Raw genomic sequence first — 22953 nt, forward strand, 5'->3', positions numbered from 1 at the left:
TCCATATTTGTTTTTCAAGATACTGTATATTTTCAAATTTAATTTATGATCTCTAGAAAATATGGTAGTGTCATTAATATCACAAATATACCCTTTCCATTAATTTTGCAGATTCCACTAATTTAGAAAAGTCAGCTCATAAATAATTCTACTGTTGTTTTCCAAATAAAATTTGTAAAATATTAATGAATGACTATTTTAAATTCATGAAATCTCAGATTATAAAAGCTGATTATGAATATTTAATACCAAAAAGTTATCCTTATGTAGTATTGTTTCGATTGATTTTAGGTGTATTTTCCCACACTGTTCTTTAATGAATTCATTTTTGCTATATTCTAAATATTTATTGAATTAACGAGTCCATGGATAGGAATGCAATAAAATGGAGTTAAATTTTAAAAATGTAATTACAATTGTGTGAAGCTAGAGGTCAGAGAAGGTAAACATCTGTAAAATATTAACCATACATTCAAAACAACAATCTATATTTCCCATTCCCAATTCTGCTAAGTATTGGAATGTAAATTATTGAATTTACATTAAAAACTTACCTGACCTTATTGTATTAACACAGCTTTATCTGAGGGCTAATTTCTATTCTCGTTCTAATCTAGAAAGAATAAGCAGAAAAAGCAATAAATTCAAGAAAGATGTAAGGCACCTGGAGTTTAGAATTTACACATTATATACTGCTCTTTCCCTTCCTTCCTCTCAGGCACAAACACTGGTTCATTAGTTCCTGGGTTTTATTTGAGAGACCAAAAAAGAACAAAAGGTCAGGACAGGTTTGCATCGCTGACACTGTTAAATTCTGCTTGGAGTTTCAGAATTTAGTTTCAGGTTATTATTTGGAATATAGTAGTATTGCTTGAAATATTTAATTTTGTAATGATTCAAAATGAAGATTTTAGTTCCCGCTGTTTATGTGTTTGTTTATGAATGTGATGTGACTGCGAGCAGATACTGACTGTGTGCTGTCAAGAGCCTGTCAGAATTATGCTGGAATTCAAGGATAGGTGACTTGCAATTACAATTTTGCTACCCAAATACCCAATTATCAGCATTCTGGAAAGGAATGTTTAATAATTAATCACCAATACCCTGCCGAAGTGATGCAGAATCATGGATTTAAATTTTAGATTGATAATTTCTATATTTGTTTATAAATAACATCTTCTGAAACAGAAGCTTTATGAAACAAAATTTATAAGCAAAAGTTTATAAAACAAATTATTAAGGTAAAATGACTTATCAAACTTTTTGTTGCACATCTACTGAATTATATGACTTCTTTGAGAATACAGAGCTACATAATTGATCAGAAATCAATTTGTAAGGTAATACAGTTGACTCTAAATAAGAGTGTCAGTTGCCTTTGGTGGAAAGATGCTATGATAGCAGTTATTTTTTCCTAAAATAAAAAGAGTAAAGTCAGTGTCTCCATATTGATTACAGGAGAAAAAATGAGAACTAATATGAATCACACGTTAATTTCTTCCAATAGCCATACAATTTGCTAAATTAGGGTTGCAAATATTAGCTTACCATATCTCAAAATGAACCTCTATAGGTTTAGACTTGTATCACAAAGACTTGAATTAAAGGGCTAAAGAAGGATTTCTGGGACAACAGTCAATATGGAGAATGACAACAAAACAGATGTAACTTTTCCATAATTATTTCTTTAAGGTGACATACCAATACCTAAACTATCAACAGGTTACTAAAAAACATTAAGAATGCATTTTTTAACTAAAAAATAGAGAAATCAGCCAATTACACTCTATGTTGTCTACAAGGAATAATACAAATAGTTGTACTGAATTGACTTGAACAACATTAATGCCCCTGGAACAACCCAAGATTCATAGTTTAGTGAACAAATCAAGGGAATGTATTTATTCTTTACTGTAGATATGACTAAGCATGACATTTTGTATTGGAAGGCCAGAGCTCTATTAAGTACAAGAATATGGTTTTGGTTGATTTGTAAAATGTATACATATTTATATTTTATATATAATGTCAATAGATTTTCTTTTTTTATGGCCATTTTAGGTTCACAGTAAAATGTAATGAAAGACACAAAGATTTTCATATACCCCTTGCCCCCATCAATGGACACCCTTCCCAATTATCAGCATTCCAGCCAGAGTGGTACATTTATTACAGTTGATGAACCTACATCAACACATCGTTATCAACCAAACTCCATAGTTGCTTGATTTTTCTGATTGGCGAAACTTTGTAAGGCATCAGCAATTTTTGTTTGCCTCCAATCTCAGTATTCCTCCATTTGGGAGACACTTAAAAAGCTTTGGCCAAATGAGTATAAAATTACTCAAGTACTAGGAGAATTAATAGTAGGAAATTTTATAGAGCTAGAGATAAATGATTCCCAGGAAGAATTCCTATCCACAATTTTAATGAAATAAATCACTCCTATTTATTTTTAGAAGGGAGAAAATACAAAAAGTGTTTACTTAGTGATTGATTTGTTATCTTTCACAATTTTTATTAAAATAAGATTACATTGGAAAACTATTTCAGAGTAATAGCATATTGCACTTGCTACTTTAAACATGATTTTTAGGAAGAACTGAATATATATTGTTTATTGGCTTCATGAAGACAGCTCTTCATGCAAAACATGGATTGAATTCTAAATAGGAATCTTGATTGGATACAATACATCAGTTAAATAAATGAAGGAGGTAGTCCACACAGTGGTTGTGGTAGAACTACATGAGTTTTGCTACTTTATAAGATTTATAAGTTTATTTTGAATTTAAGCAAAAGTAAAGAATATTCACAACAAAATTATCAAGTCAAGTTAACTGAATGAAGCTACCAATTGAAAAAAGCAGAAAGCAACGCCCTGTTTTAAAATATGCACATATATCACTGTATGTATAGGAATCAGACCTGGTCAGTCAGAGGGAAAGTCAAGTACTTTCATCATGAATAAAACATAATCAGGGCAGTCAGGTTAGGCTTCTTCCCACTCAGAGGGAAAATAGAGGTTAGAAGTCTAGTTACACAGCATAAGCTGTTTCCTAGGGACTTAATTCACTTTCATATAAAAATCATTGATGAGGAAAATTAAAATATCTCTTGATCTAATATTCAATGGCTCGTAACTAAAGATTAGATTTCCATATGGGTTTTTCCAGGTCAGTAAGATTTTTCTGATGCACTTAATATTACTTCTAGAAGACAGACATCAGAACAAGTTGCTGATCTAGGATCAGGTGTGTCTTTTGTAATATATGGATTGGTCCCATCTTGGCAGATGAAAGTCTAATTTCATCCTAAAGAAAACAGCTTGTTGTCTCTGAAAATCAAATACTAATTTCTCCATTTTCTTAAGTAAAACAAGACAATTGGCATAGTATTATTTTTAAGTTCCCATTAAGTATTATTTCATAAGGTCTTTAAAACTTTTAGATTTTCACTAATAACCCATATTTTTGAATTTAATTCCAGAAAAGAAAACAAGCCTTTTTATATTGAGTATAGTGAATTCTCTATGATTCACACAGATTTCTACTGATTATAAAATACATAGCCACTGAATAAAGTTTACAAAAAAGTACAAGAAGAAAGTTGGAAACAGAAACTTATAAGAGCACCACTAAAAGGTAATTGCTATTTACTATTTTGCTTTTATTTAAGATACTGGGTTGGCCAAAAAGGTCGTTCAGGTTTTTCTGTAACATCTTACAAAAACCAGAACGAACTTTTTGGCCAAACCAATATTTTTCTAAGCAACTCTTTTTAGAGATGATATAATACTGCATATGTTATTTTAAATATGTCTTTTCACTTGATTCTATAATATAAACACTTATTCAAAATCATTAATATGATTTTGAAACTTAATTTTTAATGATTAATATTGCATACATAAATTTATTACTATAACCTTAACTCCCTCTTGTGTTTAGATCTTTATGTTGCTTTTTACATATAGAAGAAATACTTATTTGGACATAAATTTTTCTCTACTCTTCTGATTATTTTTTTAGGGTACATACCTGATGTCAAGTTACTATAAAGGCCTAGAATTCTAAAAAATGGTACAAGTTTCAAATTAAGCTGTAGGATATATGGTGATTATAAGAGTAAGTATGTTGTGTACTTGCATCTAAATATAGATACACACATACACATGCACATACATACACATACATATTGAATATAGATATATTAAAGTGTGTAATATTTCTGTAATTAAACTAGTACTAAAGGGAAAATAATAAATATATGGTAATTTGATAAGTTTGAAAATGGTACTTAAAACATTGACAACACCAAATGCTTGTGGAGCAACAAAAACCCCCATTCACTGCTGGTGGAAATGCAAAATGGTACAACCACTTTGGATAGCCATTTGGCAGTTTCTCACAAAACTAAACATACTCATACCATACGATCCAACAATCATGATCTTTGGTATAACTCAAAGGCATTGAAAAGTTATGTTCACACAAAAACCTGCCCATGGATGTTTACAGGAGCTTTATTCATGATTGCCAAAACCTGGAAGCAATCAACATGCCCTTCTGTAGGTGAATGTATAAATAAATTGTGGTACATCCAGACAATTACTTAACACTAAAAAGAAATGAGTTATCAAGCCATGAAATACATGGAGGAAACGTAAATGCATTTAACCAAGTGAAAAAAGCCAATCTGAAAAGGCTACATGCTGTATAATTTCAACAACACGACATTCTAGAAAAGGCAACACTATGGAGGGTTGCCAGGTTTGGGGATTTACGGTATTAGTGGGGGGGGGGATGAATAGGTGGAGCACAGAGGAATTTTATTTTATTTTATTATTATTATTTTTTTGTGTGTGGTACACGGGCCTCTCACTGTTGTGGCCTCTCCCATTGCAGAGCACAGGCTCCGGACGCGCAGGCTCAGCGGCCATGGCTCACAGGCCCAGCCGCTCCGCGGCATGTGGGATCTTCCCGGACCGGGGCACAAACACATGTCCCCTGCATCAGGAGGCGGATTCTCAACCACCGTGCCACCAGGGAAGCCCGACAGAGGAATTTTATATCAGTGAAACTGCTCTGTATGATACTATTATATAATGTTTGACACATGTCATTATTTAATTGTCCAAACCCACAGAATGTATAACATCAAGAGTGAATCCTGATGTAAACTATGCACTTTGAGTAATCAAAGATGTGTCCACTGATTTTAACACATGTGCCTCTCTGGTGGGGATGTTGATGGTGTACATGTGTGGGGTCAGAGGGCATGGGGTAACTCTGTACTTGCTGTGAACCTAAAAGTGCTCTAAAAAAAAAAAATCAAGCCTATTTGAAATTCTAAAAATAAAAGAGATATTTAGCTCTTGTTTTAATTGCATTTCTTAGGATACAAGTGAAGTGGAGTCTATTCATCCTATGAATCTTGACTGCACATGTGACTTTCTTAGGCTAACAGAAGGCTCAGACTTGAGTGATGACGGCCAACGAGTTTGGGTCTTAGACATCTAGAGGTCTTGCATATATCTACCCTCTTCCTTGGAACTTCTAACCTGTTTTAAAATGGCTAGTTTATTGGAGGAAGAAAGACATGTGATCCAAGTGAAATGACTGTCAAGTATGGGGATGAGGCATCCTAAACCAGCCAAGCTGCAAGCTGGCTAGGACAGCTGACTGCAGACCCATGAGGAAGTGCTGCCAGCATCAGATGCTGCAATCACTCAGTTAATCCACAGATTCCCGATTTAAATTAATGTTGATTATTTTAAGCTACTGGGATTTGTGTCTGTTACACAGCATTCTTGTGGCAATAGATCACCAATACATTGAACTTGTTTAAAATGCCTGTTAGTATATGAAAAGTTGAGTATGCCTATAGTTAAAACAGAGCTCACATTTCTTATTTGTACAAACGGCAGAAAAAGTTATAGCAAGTATCATGACTCTGTAGTTCTGTTATAATTAATATGCTATGAATGCGATAATGAATCAAAAAATAGAGAAACAGAACATAAACTAATATTAGCAGACAGTAAAGTAAGAACCTCACCCCATTTCAAAATTAACTAGAAAATATTCAATATCATGCCCCTATAAAAATGTATGAGGACTTATATGTGAACTTATTAAATTATTGTCGAATAGTAGAATATTGCTTATGTAGAAAAATTGTATTTTGGCTACACTGACATGTGAATAACATCAACAGTAGAATGATTCCTAAGCAGGTGAAGCAAATTTGGCCTGCGGTGTTAGATAAACAAATATTCAAATATTAATTCAGTCACTTTTTAATTACGTGAATTTGGGCAAAGTTTTTTATTTTAAAAGAGATAATAATATGCATCTAATAGGAATGTCCTACTATGTGACACAAACTACGTAAAGTACCTAACAAACTGTTGCATGAATACTTGTTCCCTTTCCTTCTTTACTAACACCAATTTCTATGTTTCTTTAAATACCTAGGTATTCAGGTATTTAAAATAAATTTATAAGAGTTTTCCTAATGCAAATCTGGTTATTTTGTCTGTTTTTTTGCAGCTCACTAACCAGAGCTCTTAGAGAAACATAAAGTGACAATACTGCTTTTAAGTCAACAATCAACACTGAAGCATATCAGAGAAAAATTAACTAGGTTAACCGAAAAACAGAGTCCAATTCATAAAATTGCAACTCACTGGAAGTGAGATTAAAAGGCATATTATAGTGGAGATGCACACAGGTTTTACACATTGTTTAAGCAATTTGTATTGCTTCTTAATAACCATATTTTTTGGACTTTGATGAGCACTGAAAATAAATACTTCTTTTGTAATGAGTGCAACCCACATGCATATTTGGGTCATGCTGATATTTAGGTTTTACACTTCCCTCCTCCGACTAAAACTAAAACTAGCATCAGGAGATAAACTTGGTAAGTTTATATGAAGACTTTTAACAAATGCCCAGTGCTTTTTCAGTTTAGTTTAAGTTAACCCCTTGATCAAGAAGAAATAAAGAGGAAATGAGAGATAACAGAAGCTTAGCCTATTTCAAAATTTCTTAAGCTCAGAAATATATAAAATTTTCAATGGCAGAAATATATGAATCACAAGAGAACAGATATATAATTCTCTAGTAACATTATTCAGTGGAATTTACAAGTTGAAATACAGCTGAACACTGTTGAAGTTGTATTATGGACCATCATTCATGCTTTGGGAAGGAAGCTGTGAGCTACCCCAAAGATGATAGCCATCAGCTGATATAAACAGCTTCTGAAACAGTGTAATTATTTGCAAAGGCGCTGTAATGGTGAATTTCTGGAAATATTTAAAACTAAATATTAAACTCTTTAGCAAACTAAATCTGCTTATAATAAATAGTATTAACATGTTGTATCAGTACTATTAATTTATTATGTAGTACTAACATATATTTGATCTGGGAATGAGTTTACAAACTAACAAGAAGGTCTATGGTGAAATTATTATTTAAATTAATACATTCATATGAATCCCTGCCTAAAAGATGACTTTTATTAAAAAATATATTTTCTTAGAAACAAATATGACATTTCAATTATGCTTTTGAAAAACAAATGGTTGCTTCATTTTTTTTACAAAATAGCAAAATGTTAACTCTTAAGATAATTAGCATTGTTTCATTTTAAAACTTAAAATTCCCTCTAAGTTTCCTACTAAATTAGTCAAAGTATATAGGTCATACTATATGCTATTATATGTGAGAATAAGCACAATGCACTTATTACATTAAGTTCACTGTGATCTAACATATTTTATAGTCTGGTTGCAAGTCACCCACATGGGCAAGTGATTTTAGCTTTCCGGATTTCCATCTTTGTGTAAAACAGGCACTGAACAAAAGTCTTTTCCATCTCTCTATATTATAAAAACGTATGAACTAACAAGTCTGTACTTTCTATAACTTTTTATTCAATGGCTAATTTTCTTAATTCTTCGTTTTCTCCTGCAAAATATCTGGTATTCTAATGTACTTCATTTAGCACATGCTATGTAGAGTTCATGGTTTATCTTATGCCCCTGTTTTTGTACTTTAATTCAGTCAAAGGAATGACTGCTTGGTACTTGTTTGAACTTGGATAAAAGTGACTAAATTTTTCTTTCTAAAGGCAAGGGAAGGAAATGTACTGCTAGGCTAAGACTAAGCATGAATGATTTGACCTAAGAGGGACAATTTGTCAGAAAATTATGAGGAGGTACAAACAGAGGGTTATAATGGAAGCAGTCTTGCAACATTAACTGTGCTATTCACTCTCATAAATTCTGGAGGAAATCCACACACACCACACCGAGGGGCAGTGCAGGCCGGATGGCTCTCCAGCAGGCGGGCTCCCGCCGCTGGCATTCCTCCTGTGGAGTGGTCGTCACGCCACAGAAGAGAGCACCCCACCCCCCTTGGCTTGGGGTGGGAGCCATGATTCATGTACTGAGGAATTAACTGGAAAAATGGAAATGGCAGCCCAGAAAGGTGGACAAAAGCTATGGTCCTAAACCACCTTCAGAATGGTTTTTCATTATGAGCAATTAGTTACTCCTCAGCAAAATATAGTTTAACGAGGGCAAAGACTAGATTGGAGTCACACGGGGATAAAACAGCCTTTATGAAAATCATTGTCCCTTTTATAAAGGTGCCATTAATAAGCACCATTTCTCTATCCAGAAATGAAGCTTAATGCTCATTCTGGCAAACTCAAAAGCATAGTCATGTTTGGAACTTACAGAAGAGTGTTCACTGTTCTAATTACTCACTGACTATGAGAGATTAGGTATGTTTCCCCATTAAATTAAAATAGTTCAGAGGATTGAGGTATCTTTTGTCCAATGAATTTTAAAAATACTTAAAAAGCAGTGATGTCACAGTTATGTATCTAATGGTATTGTGTGAATGCACTAAAGTAGACAGGAAAGTAAACTATTTAATGAAGAACATTGAACTAATTTAATTTTAACCGAATCTTGATAACATTAATGCAATGAGAGGGGGCAGAAAGAGCATGAACTTTAAAATTGTAGAGCCCAAGCTTCTAACCCTGCTCATCAGTGTGACCTGGGGAAGTTTATCAAATTTCCCTAAGCCTCTGTGTCTTCAGCTGCCAAAGGGGATATAATATTTACTTTGCAGTGTTGGGAAATTCAGTAAGGTCTGGTCCAGAAAGCATATAATCTGGCTGAATACAAACTACATGCTAAATAAATATGGGCTGCCGGGCATCTCAAACTTTCACTCCCAGATCTAAAGGTTATAACCTAAGGGCTATAATTCAGAATGCAGTATCTCTATCAGGTAAGCATTTAAAGCTCTGAACGTTAAAGAAACTCAGAACATTTAGGATCAAAAACAGAAATCCCACTCTGTCATCCAATTTTTAAGTAGTATATTTGTCAAAATAGTTCAAAAAAGAGATTAGCTCTCTCTGGAAAATAAGCTCCATCATTCATACAGGCCAGTAGGGTCCCTTTTCAGGTAATGCAGATTTTCAAAATAAACGTCTTAGGGTCATCCAAATCATGATGACGTTTTGACAGCTGAACTGTTCATCTTAAAAGTTTTGGGTAAATTTTTATATCTGAGTGTCAAATTAGAATTTCAAAAGAAATCTTTACTATCCATCCATCATCCCAAGGAAATAAGACATTTTCTCTTATACAATGTATTCTATAAAATAAATAACTAATTATGAACAGCTAACCATGCCTGGAAATCATGTTTGTCATTACATATAGCTAGCACTAATTAGTACTTACTCTGAGGCTCTATGTTAAGCACTTTTATAAGAGTTCACTCACTTATTACTTCTAATATCACTATGGGTCAACACCATTGACCATTTTGCAGATGAAGAAACTGGAGTTAGAGAGGTTAAGTGACTCACACAAGACGATCCTTCTAAGCAGCTGTTCTGGAGCCAGAATGGGAATCAGGCTGTCTGTCTCCAAAGCTCATGCTCTTAACCTTTATGCGTATCATTAGTATGAAACAAGATTATAAACACCCTCATTTCTTTACTACTTATTAATTAATACACATGTTTTTATACCTTTTTACATTTCTAGGACTGTTTTATGCTCAACATTAATAGAAAAAAATCATTAACTCACATGATGTATGGAATAACTGAGAAGTCAGAACAACAGAAATATAAGTAATAATAATAATACTGGCAAAATCTTAGCTGTTAGGATATGCCAGGCACTTCTGAAGAACTTTCATCATTTTAATTGTCTTGACGTTTACAACGATCTAATAAAAATAATAATATTGCACCCATTGTACAGAGTAGGAAACTGAACCACAGTTTAATTTGTTGAAGGTAATATAGCTAATCAGTGGCAAAACCAGGATTTGGATGCAAAGGTCTGGTCCAAAGTTCATTCTTTTAACCATTGCTGATGGATGATGAGAGGTGTTTTTGGCAGTACCAGCAATCTAAGGAATCTGCTACTGACACCAATTTTCTATGGGAAAATATCTTACCAATATGTAGTAGAGACTCAAGCTTTTTCCTTGGTTATATAATAGTTATGGTTATAAAAATGAATTCATGTTCTGTTCTTAAATTGTTGCATACACAAAACAGATGGTGATATGTCTGTGGGTTTTTGAAAGGAATGAATAAAGAGCATAAGCTTCAGAAGTTTTGAAAGTCTGATTCTGAGTCCATGTTTTATAACAATTTTGTGAGAAATGCAAATAAAAACCCACACCCCTGCTTTTGCCCTGTGGGCCACTTGAATAAAATTCTTCCCCTTTTCTACTTTCTCCTGTTATTGATCCGCTTCATCTTTTTTCAGTAACTGGAGACTAGTTTATAATTAGTGGGGACTTATTTTTTGTGTTGTATCTTTTATTTTTTTTAATCAAAGTAAATTTAGAAAATCGCAAATATCCTTAAGACGAGACCAAGTTGGGTCAACAAATTTCTCCAGACAATCTCAATATTCCATTGATTTCAAATGCTAAATGAAGAGACTTGGGGAAGTTATGATTGTGGTGGGCAGGCTGAGCCTCCACTGCAGAAGGTTCCCTCCCAAGAGAGGCTGGAAGTCAGGAAACACAGTTTCTCTCACACTTGAGGTTCTGATTACGTTTTCTAGAGGGATTGTAATAAGTGATGTAATGGTCAACTGAAAATAATGTATTACCTACTATGTGCCTGGCAAAGATACCAAGATGAAAAAGATAAATAAGACCCGATTCTGCTCCTTGAGGAATTCCCACATTAATGGGGCTTTGGGAAAACGAGTGGAGAAGAGTACATATTTAGATGAACCATAATTATACATCTAATACAACATAGTAAATCCTATTGCAGAGATAAGACATATGACTAAAAATAAAGGAATAAATCTGTCAGAAAGGGACACCCAGATAAACAAACAAAACAATAAACAAAGAGGATCTTTATGAGATAGCTGGCTGTCAGATTTGTGGCTTAAGAGGTAGCAGTTTAGTTTAGCTGGCAGTTCTCTGGTAAGAGTTAAGGAGAACAAAAGAAACCCTTACAGGTTGCTTGTGGTGGTAGCAAACTGATTCAACCACTTTAGGGAAAAAAATTCATGTTAAAAGCCAATATTTCTAGACATACACTCCAGACTCTAGAACCTAGAGAAACTCTTGTACATTTGCAACTACACTTATCAATATATAAAAATATTCTTAGGATCACTGTTTGTGAGAGCAAATTAAACAACAAAAAATACTTTGGAAATAACTCAAAAGGAAAATTGATAAATAAATAAGGTACACTCATAATGAAATTTACAGCAGTAACTAAATAAATTGCAGCTATACACATTAACAGGGATAAATCTTGCAAACAGATTGCTGACCTAAAAGCAATATAATGTTTGAGGTTTATACACACACATACACTCACATGAAACTAAATAAAAAAAGAAAAAACCATTCAGGATTGTGGTTCTCTATAAATAGAGTTAGTAGACATTGGTAATGTTTATTTTTACAACTGGGGGATGTGGCACAGTGTTCATTTCATTGTTTATGATTGCTATTATTATCATTTGTGCCTTAAATACATATTATATGTATATTCTTTTGTAGGATAAAATATTTCATATTAAATAAATGGTAATAATGGCAGCTCTCTGTACCACTGATAATGGATGATAGAGGTTGGGCCTGCCTTCTTGGAATGTGTTGGCTCTTAAATCAGGAGCCACTGGGAATTATTAATCTTGGCGTTCAGAACACAAAACTGCTTTTTCAATGTAGAAGTTAATAAATACCACTGCATAGACCACGAACCATCCCCTGTGCTTATGAGACCTTAAACAGTAGCAAAGAGACCTGGGATAACTAGTAGTTTTGCCTCAATTCTTCCTAGGTCAAGCTGGGCCTTTGGAAAGGCACACACCATAGTGAAATGAACAGCTAACTGGTTTCCAACGCAGGTAACGTTAAAGACTGATATTTATCCCACAAATACTTGTGAAGGGCTAATTATCTGGAAGGGATTATCCTCTGCTTTGGGAATACAGCAGTGGAAAAAGTGTCAAAAACCCTTGGCCTCATGGAGCTTATATTCCATTTGTGGAGAGGGGAACAGACAATAAACAAGGTCATATAGAAAGAAAGTATTTTGTGATAAACATGCTAAGGAGAGGAGAAAAAACAATTAAAAATCAATGAAATATGGTTAGTTCATATTTAAGCTTCACATATGTTTATCCATATCCATAGATTCTGAGTAAGAAATAAAATGCATCTGAGATTAGGACACAGCTTTGATAAATATAAGAACTGGTTGGATAAATGGAGATGGAAAAGTTCATTCCAAAGTAATGGTCCTATTAGAAAGTGAAATGAAGAAAACTGTGGGAGTAGCAAGTTTTTGGATGGACACACAGATGATAGCATATTGCATATGTACTTTAGCCATCTTAGGTAGATTGGAAATGGCTATAGATAATACATCACTTGGTTACTGATGAAGATTTAAAAAAAGGAATAAATAGTTACAAGTGTGAGATGGGGGATATGTGATGTGTCATTTACCAAAGTATTAGAAGGAGTACAGGATTTAAGAATCAGAAAAAGTATACTATTTCATATTCCACCCGAATTAACTTTAAAAACATTTAGCTTTAAAAAGTGAGAAAGCTAAATATAGTATTATGTGCAATCTCAACTTTAGAAAGGTACACTAAAAGAAAAGAAAGTAGACAACAGCCATAAATAGAAAGATATCATAAAAGGGTTGATCATCTTGTAAACATATACTTGTAAATATGTAATAAAGAGAATATGAAATGAAAAAAGGAAGTCGCAACTAAGGAAACCAAAGGGATTGCATAAGAATCTCTCTTACATATTCTGATCTTTAGACATTAAAATGCAATATGATCAAAGATATATATATCCTTGATGTGTATATGTATAAAAGTATATAAGTGTATATATGTGTATACGTGTGTTTGTTTATATATGTATGTATATGTGTGCATATTGGAACATATTGTGGTCTTGATTAATTAATAAATTGATGTCAGACTGAAAGAATGGAATTAGGATCCTAAGACTGGAGTTAACATACAGGAAGATTGCAACAAGATACCAAGATATCAGTAACAACAAAACTATCCAGTGATATGATGGGATGGTTTTATCATCCAAAGGAGGATTTAAGCAGATGCTGAGTGACCAAATGGAGAGAACGTTGTAGAGTGAACTCTAGAAATACGTGGATGGTTGAACTAAAAATGTCCCAGTTCCTTTTTAATCCTTAAAAACTAAGATATTCAATCCAGCTTCTCCTGGGATTTCCCTTCATCCAACATTCATCCCACTCATCATATAAGCCTCTAAGAATATTTTTCTAATTTATTCAATTAATTGATTGTTTCAATTATTATCCACATCTGGGTACTCTTGACTTTTCAGTCACAACATTCATGACCTTCCTCTCAATCTTCACTTCATAAATGGCACTTAAGTTTCCATTCTTTCTTTTGCTGGCTTGTTAACATGTCTAATCAAATTAAGTTGCAGTTGGATGCCACCAACTTTTACTTAGTACTCTCGTGACTAAAATGAATACTTTATTATTATATTCATTTTCAATTTTCAAGTATAGAGCTAATTTACTTACCATGGGCACTGGAAGAAAAGAATATTGCCTCAGCAGAATGCCTGGTTTGATAGATCTGCTGGACTAGTTTATTATATTGAATCACAAAGGTATTATACCAAACAACCAAACAACAACAACAGAAGCATGTAATTGGGTTATACTGATCTCGAGAGAATGTTGTTTCAAAATCCCTCCCTTCAACTCATGCCTACACTTACCAACTCTCATGGCCAGGAAATTACTGTTTATATCTACCCTCAGTTTTTCACCCTGTGGTATAAAGTCATTTCCTTTTTCTTGATTTTCTGCAGCTGGATATCTCAATAGCAGAGTGATATTATTTTCCACAAAATGAGAAAGAGAATAAGGTCATATCAACCATAGAGATCATGTGTAATACTGGTCATAATGATGGACTCCAAGAAGCATCATAAAACAGGTTGGCAGCTATACTTGCTGTGCTGAAAACACAATATTTTGAGAGCAATAACATGTCAAGTTTGCCCAAATAAGAGATGTTAACAGCCACATATTTCCATGTATTGAATGGCAACAGTTGTAATGAAAGTGAAATACATTATGTGCAGATCAATAACACTCCCCAAACAATTTACACACCATTTACTACTTCTCACTATAGTATGGCAAGTGGTTTTTGGTATTCATTCTAGAGATAGATACGATCCTAATGTACTAGTGAAAACTAAAATTGATTTTTTTTTTACTGCTCTGATGTAAGAGGATTACAAATTATTTCACTTTGCAAGTACATGCAGCTTAATCTGATGTGTAGTATTTAGGACTGCTAAAATCTGCAATTACTTAAGTAATTTGGAATTTCTCTGAACAATTATGAATCACTGCATGGATATAAAGAGTATGTTACCTTATAAAAATTATCTTGATACAAAAATTACAACTTTATCTTTCCATTTATTTCAGGTATATATAAATAGCTTACATAGCTAAAGGAAGGAGAGTTTTCTATTTTGATTATAAAAAAATAAAATTGTGATTTAAAAAACAACAAAAAAAGAAAGATACGCCTAAAATAAAATAAGTAAATAAATGTCGAGATTCCTACAGAAATAAATTCCTTTTCATTATCCCAAGGAATATGTTGACATGTACATTTTGGCCAGCTGAGGTTCAAATTAGATAGCTCCATAGGTAACAGAGACCCAGAGGCCTGTGTGGATCCGGAGGACAAAGATGACGGTTCAATTTTTTTCCCTGAATGGCTTATCCAGCTTTGGCCTCAGCATGGGGCAAGGTATTAGGAGGCTGATGCATGCAGCCATGAAATTACACATTTAAGTCTATTTTCTTAATTAATTTAAACATGCTTCAGAAACAGACATGCATTTAATCTGAAAATTCCCATGGCCTGGTCACTGGATAGGATCAAGGCTCCCTAAGGTGAGAGAGTTGATCTTATTTTTCATGAGCTTTTAAAAGATGTCTCTTGACAGAGGAAAAAATGCTTGAAATTGTAAGACTTGGAGAAAAATCTACTCTTCTTCTCTTTAAGAAAAAAAAATTTTTTTTAGAAAAATGATGGTGAAGAACTTGCTGTCAGCAACTGCTAGTTTGGCTGATAGTTAAGAGGGCATAAAAAAAATCTGCAGGGGTATACATATTGTCCCTACTGTGTGATACACAAATCACACATGAAGAAGGCACGAGTAAGAGAACACAGGAGCAGAGCTCAGAAGAACAAAAAGACTACAGGTAGAACTAATGACATTTGTGTCAGATACTCTCAAGCCTTTTTTTTCCGGGGGGGGTGGGGTGGGTACGGGAATGAGCCAGCTCCTGGGACAAAGGAATGGTTCATATGTGTTACCAGAGTCTCATAAAGCTATCATTTGCCTAGTAGCCCCCAGCTCCACCTCTAGCCACCCACAGGCTCACAGGCCTTGACCAATGACCCTGAACATATATCCATGTCTAGGAAGCAGTTATTTTCTCTAATCCTGGAACAAACTGAGTCCTGCCCATCTTCTCTTTGTCTTTCATTTCTTTTTTTGATGAATACCCTTCAGAATTTGCACTGTATTGGAAAAAATGGAACCCTTGCTCAGCTCATTTTTCTCCATGAGCATATGCTGTTTTATCATGATTTGCACAGTTATAGATTTTCCTCTTTGGAAGGTTAGGCCACCTGCCCCCCAGGCACCTACTGCACACAACCGCAGTGCCCTACACTGTGGACAGATGCTGGGCTCATTTTCTAGTTAGAATTCGGTATTAGTGAAGTCAGAAAGAAACTACTCTTGCTAAATCAATACACAGCAGAGTTGTTTTTTGTTTTTGTTTTGTTTTGTTTTGCGGTACGCGGGCCTCCAACTGTTGTGGTCTCTCCCGTTGCGGACGCGCAGGCTCAGCGGCCATGGCTCACGGGCTCAGCCGCTCCGCGGCATGTGGGATCCTCCCGGACCGGGGCACGAACCCGTGTCCCCTGCATCGGCAGGCGGACTCTCAACCACTGCGCCACCAGGGAAGCCCCAGAGTTGTTGTTGTTGTTTTTTTTTAATGGCAGCCCCACATCGGAAGATCAGTGCCAGCTTTACACTCACCCCTGAGGATGCAGAGTTCTAAACAATAATAGCAATTTGGTCAGCAAAGAAAGATACCTGCTTGGACGTGAAGCTATCTGAGGTTTCTAAGCAAAGGCAGAATGGTTTAAAGACAGAGTAGAGAAATTTAAGAATTTGTCTAGTAAATATAAAATGGCTAAACTAGACTTTGCTGAAGCAGCTAATTTTTCCCAGATAAGACATCCTCACAGGTTTATTGCACATGGTCAAAATACTGAAGCAAAATTCATCTATGGATTATACAATGATTTTGCTAATTATTGATTTTTGTAAAATAGAAATTTAATTCCCGGTTTATCTTTTATTTACCATGGCCATGCTCTCTGAGAGAATGAGATCACCATGTGATGACAATTATAGACATTGTTCCATGCAGCCCAGGAAAATTCCAGGGTTTAGATTTGATCATGCAGTATATTACATAGAAAGCAAATGTAGAGAGGTAAATACTCTGTATAAAGTATTTCAAAGGAACTTGTGATTTCCTATATTAATTTTAACATGAAATATCATTTCTAAAAGCAGACTCATTTTTTAGATTCCCAGGTTTAGCAAACAATGCTTCATGCTTATTGATTACAAGTTTTCTAACTTCCTAATAAATCGATGTGCTGTGCTGTCTCATGATCTAAATTCCCCACACTCAAATGGCAGGTAGTAAAATATATGTATCATGATTACCTATTGAATGCAGTCATAAAATAATATATGATGGTCTTCGAAATTTCAAGGCAAACATGTAAAGATTAATAACTGTCAATTAAAAAAATAATAAAGCTATATCTTCTTTGAACCAAAGGCAACAGATATAAAATCATGGTGGTACTTACCACGGTGAAGTTCATCACTTTCAATATCCAGATTGTCACGGCTAAGTTAACTATCATGGTAACCAACAGCAGAAGGACAAAGAAGTATAAGCACCTCTTTCGCCATCCATAAATTCCCACTGGGTAAAGTTGTGCATTCTCAGCCCTTGGCAGGTTATTTTGTTGTGTCGCTAGTATGTACTGTTCTCGTGTCATCTGAAAAAAAAAAAAAAAGAAAGAAAAGAAGTATTCAAAAATAAAACCAATGATTTTCTTAAAATCAAAACGCACAAGATATCTAAGAATAATGGTGAGTGCTCACACAATTATTGATAATTAAAATTAATTTATTTAATTAATTTTAATTGAAATGTTATCAAACCCCTCAAATCCTTATCACTAGTTTTGCTTTTCAAAGCTATTTAACTACCTGTTACATCTCTAAGATGTGTATCGTTTTCAGCGGGGTTTGTCCAACCCTAACATTGACCTTTGCTCTCAGGAGTCTGTGAAGATTCTCAGCAATACTTCCATTTGTCTAAAACCCAGTAACTGTATGCACAGCCATGCTACTCTTGGAATGAACTTCATCTGTTCTTCGGAGTAGACAGAGGCCAACTGTACCACAAGATATTTTTGTGGCTTTAAAAATGCAGTATAGAAGGAGCTCAGTGTATATGTTTTAATAAAATGTCAGTATGTTTGCAAAAACCCATGGAAAGAAAATCACTTTTTTTTTTTTTTTTTTTGCTGTACGCGGGCCTCTCACTGTTGTGGCCTCTCCTGTTGCGGAGCACAGGCTCCGGACGCGCAGGCTCAGCGGCCATGGTTCACGGGCCCAGCCGCTCCACGGCATGTGGGATCCTCCCGGACCGGGGCACGAACCCGCGTCCCCTGCATCGGCAGGCAGACTCTCAACCACTGCGCCACCAGGGAAGCCCGAAAATCACTTTTATTTAGAATTATATAGATGTAACTATTTAATTAAAACTTTTATTTAGAATGTTGTTATTTATTTTAGTTGTATTTCAATGAGTTATCAGTATAAAATTGATCTCTGAAAGAACAAACAGCATATTTACTATCCTGTAACATAATACAATGATATCAGCAGAAGTCAGTTTTGGAAAAGGGGAGCTGGTATTCTATGGTAGTATATAAATTTAGGTTCTAAATTAGTTTTTTCAAAGAGCAAATACATTATTTACTATCTGAGAAAACCTAAAAATATGGATAAGAAATGTCAAAGCATATGCACTGGGTATACAATTTTCAGAATAATATATTCATTACCTGAAGGATGGAAAATTTAAATTTTATAAAATATGATTTTCTATAGAACAATAATTGTTCATTTTTTTCCTTTTCAGGTTTTTCTCAGATTTCTTGTGCATGCAATTAATAATTAATACACCAACAGAAATAATGCTGAACAAATTATGCAACAATAAAAACAACATTAACAAAGAATTAAAATTACCTGTTAAGTAGTACAAAATATATAATGTAAGATTATTAATTTATGGTGTTAATTGACTTAATCCTACACTAAATAAAATGTTGAACTATATACTGAGAAATGCAAAATATCCAAGTTGTTTGGCTTTCTCTCATTTTTCTTTTTATTTTAGAGCTATAACTTCAAATTGTATTAATGCACTGTTAAATATTATCTCTCCAGTTTTTTAGGAGTGACATATATGTAATATAATAAAAATAGTTTCATATTTTAAATTGTAATTTTATTTTATTTTATTTTATTTCTCCGCGGCATGTGGGATCCTCCCAGACCGGGGCGCGAACCCGGTTCCCCTGCATCGGCAGGCGGACGCGCAACCACTGCGCCACCAGGGAAGCCCTGTAATTTTAAATGTATTAGAAGAGCTAATACTATTAGATGATTAAGAACAAATTCTTTCATAATATAAAAAATTACCTTTTTCTTTATTGTCATTGTTATTATTTAAATTAATATTTACTATTTTCTTGAAAGTAGCCAAAAAGCTTTAGACCTTAATTCCAATTTGGAGGGCAGATGTGTAACTTACTAACTGCTAAAAAAGGTAAAGTTATACAACAGGTGACAGAATACCACGGGAATTTACTTTGCCTGAAGATTCTGGTGGAGATTTTATAGTTCTGACAACGGCTATTATTACAAAGTAGAAAATATATTATAGGAAGACGATAAAGGGAACTCTAAGGACCACCACAGTTAAAGGGAATAAAAAGGAAGAGCCATGTTCTTGAAAAGAGGAAGAGTATGGATGTGAGAGTGGAGCCAAAGAGCCCAGAAACCTGATTATGTCCAGCTGACAAGGAGGAGACCTTCCCTGGTAGAGCTGGTCTCTAAAGTCACAAGTAAAATGCTGTGACTATTCAGACCATGCATTGTCTTTAATCTCATATTAAAGCAAACTTCCTTTTTAGAATATTCTATTTCTACAAATTCTGTTTAGACATGAAGGTGAGATTAACATGCCTTATAAAAGAAATGAGAACTTAATAAGTATCTGAAATAAAACAAACACACATTACAAAGAAAATGGTCTTTCAACAATAGAATTGATTTTTTTTGGTAAAGCATCAGAAATTCAGTAAATATATCAAATGCCTCTAACAATTTGAAAAAGCAAATAGCAAAACAAAAAGCCAAGAGAAAAAGTTGTCAAGAAAACAAAAAATCTGTTATTTAATTAAAACTATTTTACCACCTCAAGAAATTCAGTGATATTTTCTTAAATAAATATGAGTTTAACGTTATTACTTTATATATCTTGTTCATCACAAGATACTTTAGAATATACAAGCTGCAAAAATACAACAAGATTATAGTTTTCTTTAAAATTTTCCTTCTTTCTTAAGTCTCACAGACCTGAGTGTTTTTCAAGATCACAAAAGCTTTCACAGTGGTTACAGTGCTCTCATAGTACTAGAGAAGAAGAACAACAACATACAACTCTAAGAGATTAAGCAAACTACCCTACATTTGAAACTTTTACAACCTTCATCTAAAATGTTAAATGCTGACCCATTTTCAAGTATTAAACATATTCTGAAATATCTTGGTTCCCTTGGCATTATGATAATTCCATAAATAAAATAGAAAATTGTTTAATTGTTTATTGTCATTCTAAAGGAATGTAACAAACGTACACTTGCAGATATACTTATTTTCTCAGAAGAGCTAAGTAAACTTCCTGAAAGAGAAATGGCCAAGATTTCCTGAGAGAATATATCACTGTGCTGAGATGTCTCTTTGGTTAGTCCTCTCTACTTCCTTCTGAAATATAAGTTCAACATTCTCAAAATTATTGCTTTGCAATTCTTTTGGTTTTCAAGGTTGTGACTACCACTATTATTGGTTATTACTTAAAATAATTAGGACTTCCTTCATCTTAGTTTTGCAGTTCTATTTCATACTAGATTTTATGTTTAAAAGCATTCGTTAGAATCAAATAACTTCTGAAACACAGTCTTTCTTAGCTAAGGTTGAGGAAGTCTTCAGCCTTCTTGGATCCAGATGTTTATCAGTATTCACATTAAGATAAATGCATTTACTTGTATTCTCTTGTAATTCAGGGAAGGGCTGATTTAATTCCGGACTTTGCACTTTCTAGACCTTGTGAACTTTTCAACATTTTTCTCCAAAGGTATGGAAAATCTGGTTTTCAGAAAGGGTTATTTTATTCAGTAAATTTAATAACTTAGTGTGTAAATACTAGAAGAGAATGAATTAATCATTCTTTAATCACTAATGACCTAAACATGATTCATCATGTTTAATAATCTAGCTCTGGAGAATTCTGGTAAAGTCTACCGAGCTGGATGGAATGGGAGAAAAATTAACTAAAGCATCAGAGCCCATTGGCTACTACTCCCCTGCCTCACAGAAGGGGACAACAGTACAAAACACTAAAGACAAGGTAATGTTATAAATATTCCAATCTACCTGGCATCATTATTTAGGTATTTTGTATAAATACTCAGAGCAAGGCACAGTATCTGAGACTCCAGTCTTCATTCGATAAAATATGTTTTTAGTGACAACTATGTGCAGGTAGAGTTCAAGTTTGCTGCACTCATGAATAGTTATAGTTATGGAAAACACAATAAACCATAATGTATAAATTTATGTGTATAAATATATAGAAAATAACATATAAAATAGTAATATGCTCTGAAGGTGATAAATACAATATAATGGATTCATGATATAAGCAATAAAATATTAAATAGTGATAGATGCTATGAGGATAACAGGCATGGTGATATAATGGGGGCGTGGGAAACTACTTTGAAAGTGGTAGAAAGAGAATGCCTCACAAAGGAAGTGACACCTAAGATGAAATTAAAATGATGGAAATCTTCTATGAAGAAAGTTAAAGGAGATCTTTGAAGATTTATCTGAAAGCCTAATTAGAGTGGGCTAAATAGAAAATGAAATATGAGGAAGTGGAGAGAGTATAGACATTTTTTGAGGGGTAGAGAAGAGCAAAGGAATGGGATTTCAGATGAGAATATGAAGTCAGATGTTGGAGTATCAAATCAGGGACCAGTGTGAGTTTATCTGAAGGATATGAGAGAGAAAATGGAAAAGCAATGAGGTTACTTAATATGGGACCAATAGTCGAGGTGAAATCTGGGATACAGAGACGAGTTATGCTTTCTCAGAGGTGTGGTGGCCAAGGAACTAGTGACAATGACAGAAGATCAGCCAGGCAGCTGGGCTCTACAAGGTGGGAATAAAGTAGACAGGTTATAATGATCATAATCCAATGAGAAGAGTTCTTGGTCTTAGTCATGCACTAGTATTCTCACTCACATCAGCATATGCAAAACTGAAGGTAGCTGCACTGTGGTTAGAGTTTGCAGGTGCCTGGCTCTGGGACGTGTGGCACTGAGGCTCACCTGCTCCACAGCCCACTTACTCAGAGGCTCCATCACTACAAACTTGCTCCATTTGGATTTCACTGTGTAAGACCTAGAATGCTCATGGATATAAGTACCATCTTCTCCTTTCCATCCCCACAGGCTTTCCTCTCTTTAAGTAAGGTTTTATTATTTATTTTCTAAAATTGGGAGTAGAGAAAGGAGGGCATTTGTGAATACAATTAGACGTGGCATCTCTCTAGATAAACAGGAAAGGCTAAAGAAAATTCGACATGTCTTAATATTTGTGAGATTAGAAGAAGACAAGAAGAGGTTAGGGCTTCCCTGGTGGCGCAGTGGTTGAGAGTCCGCCTGCCGATACAGGGGACACGGGTTCGTGCCCCGGTCCGGGAAGATCCCACGTGCCGCGGAGCGGCTGGGCCCTTGAGCCGTGGCCGCTGAGCCTGCACGTCTGGAGCCTGTGCTCTGCAACGGCAGAGGCCACAACGGCGAGAGGCCCGCGTACCGCAAAAAAAAAAAAAAAA

At 34.5% G+C, this 22953-nt stretch overlaps 1 protein-coding gene across 2 annotated transcripts in view; it reads right to left on the minus strand.

Annotated features, from left to right (window-relative positions):
* The window catches only part of SGCZ (sarcoglycan zeta), a 933024-nt gene that overhangs the window by 323997 nt on the left and 586074 nt on the right, over window positions 1–22953 (minus strand). For both annotated transcript variants that reach the window (XM_024131476.2, XM_055081217.1), the window contains one exon: window positions 17558–17752. In XM_024131476.2, the coding sequence (XP_023987244.1) occupies window positions 17558–17752 (195 nt within the window). Of the gene's footprint in view, window positions 1–17557; window positions 17753–22953 lie in introns of those variants that run through there.

Source organism: Physeter macrocephalus, chromosome 20 (genome assembly GCF_002837175.3).
Source record: "Physeter macrocephalus isolate SW-GA chromosome 20, ASM283717v5, whole genome shotgun sequence".
Lineage (NCBI taxonomy): Eukaryota > Metazoa > Chordata > Mammalia > Artiodactyla > Physeteridae > Physeter > Physeter macrocephalus.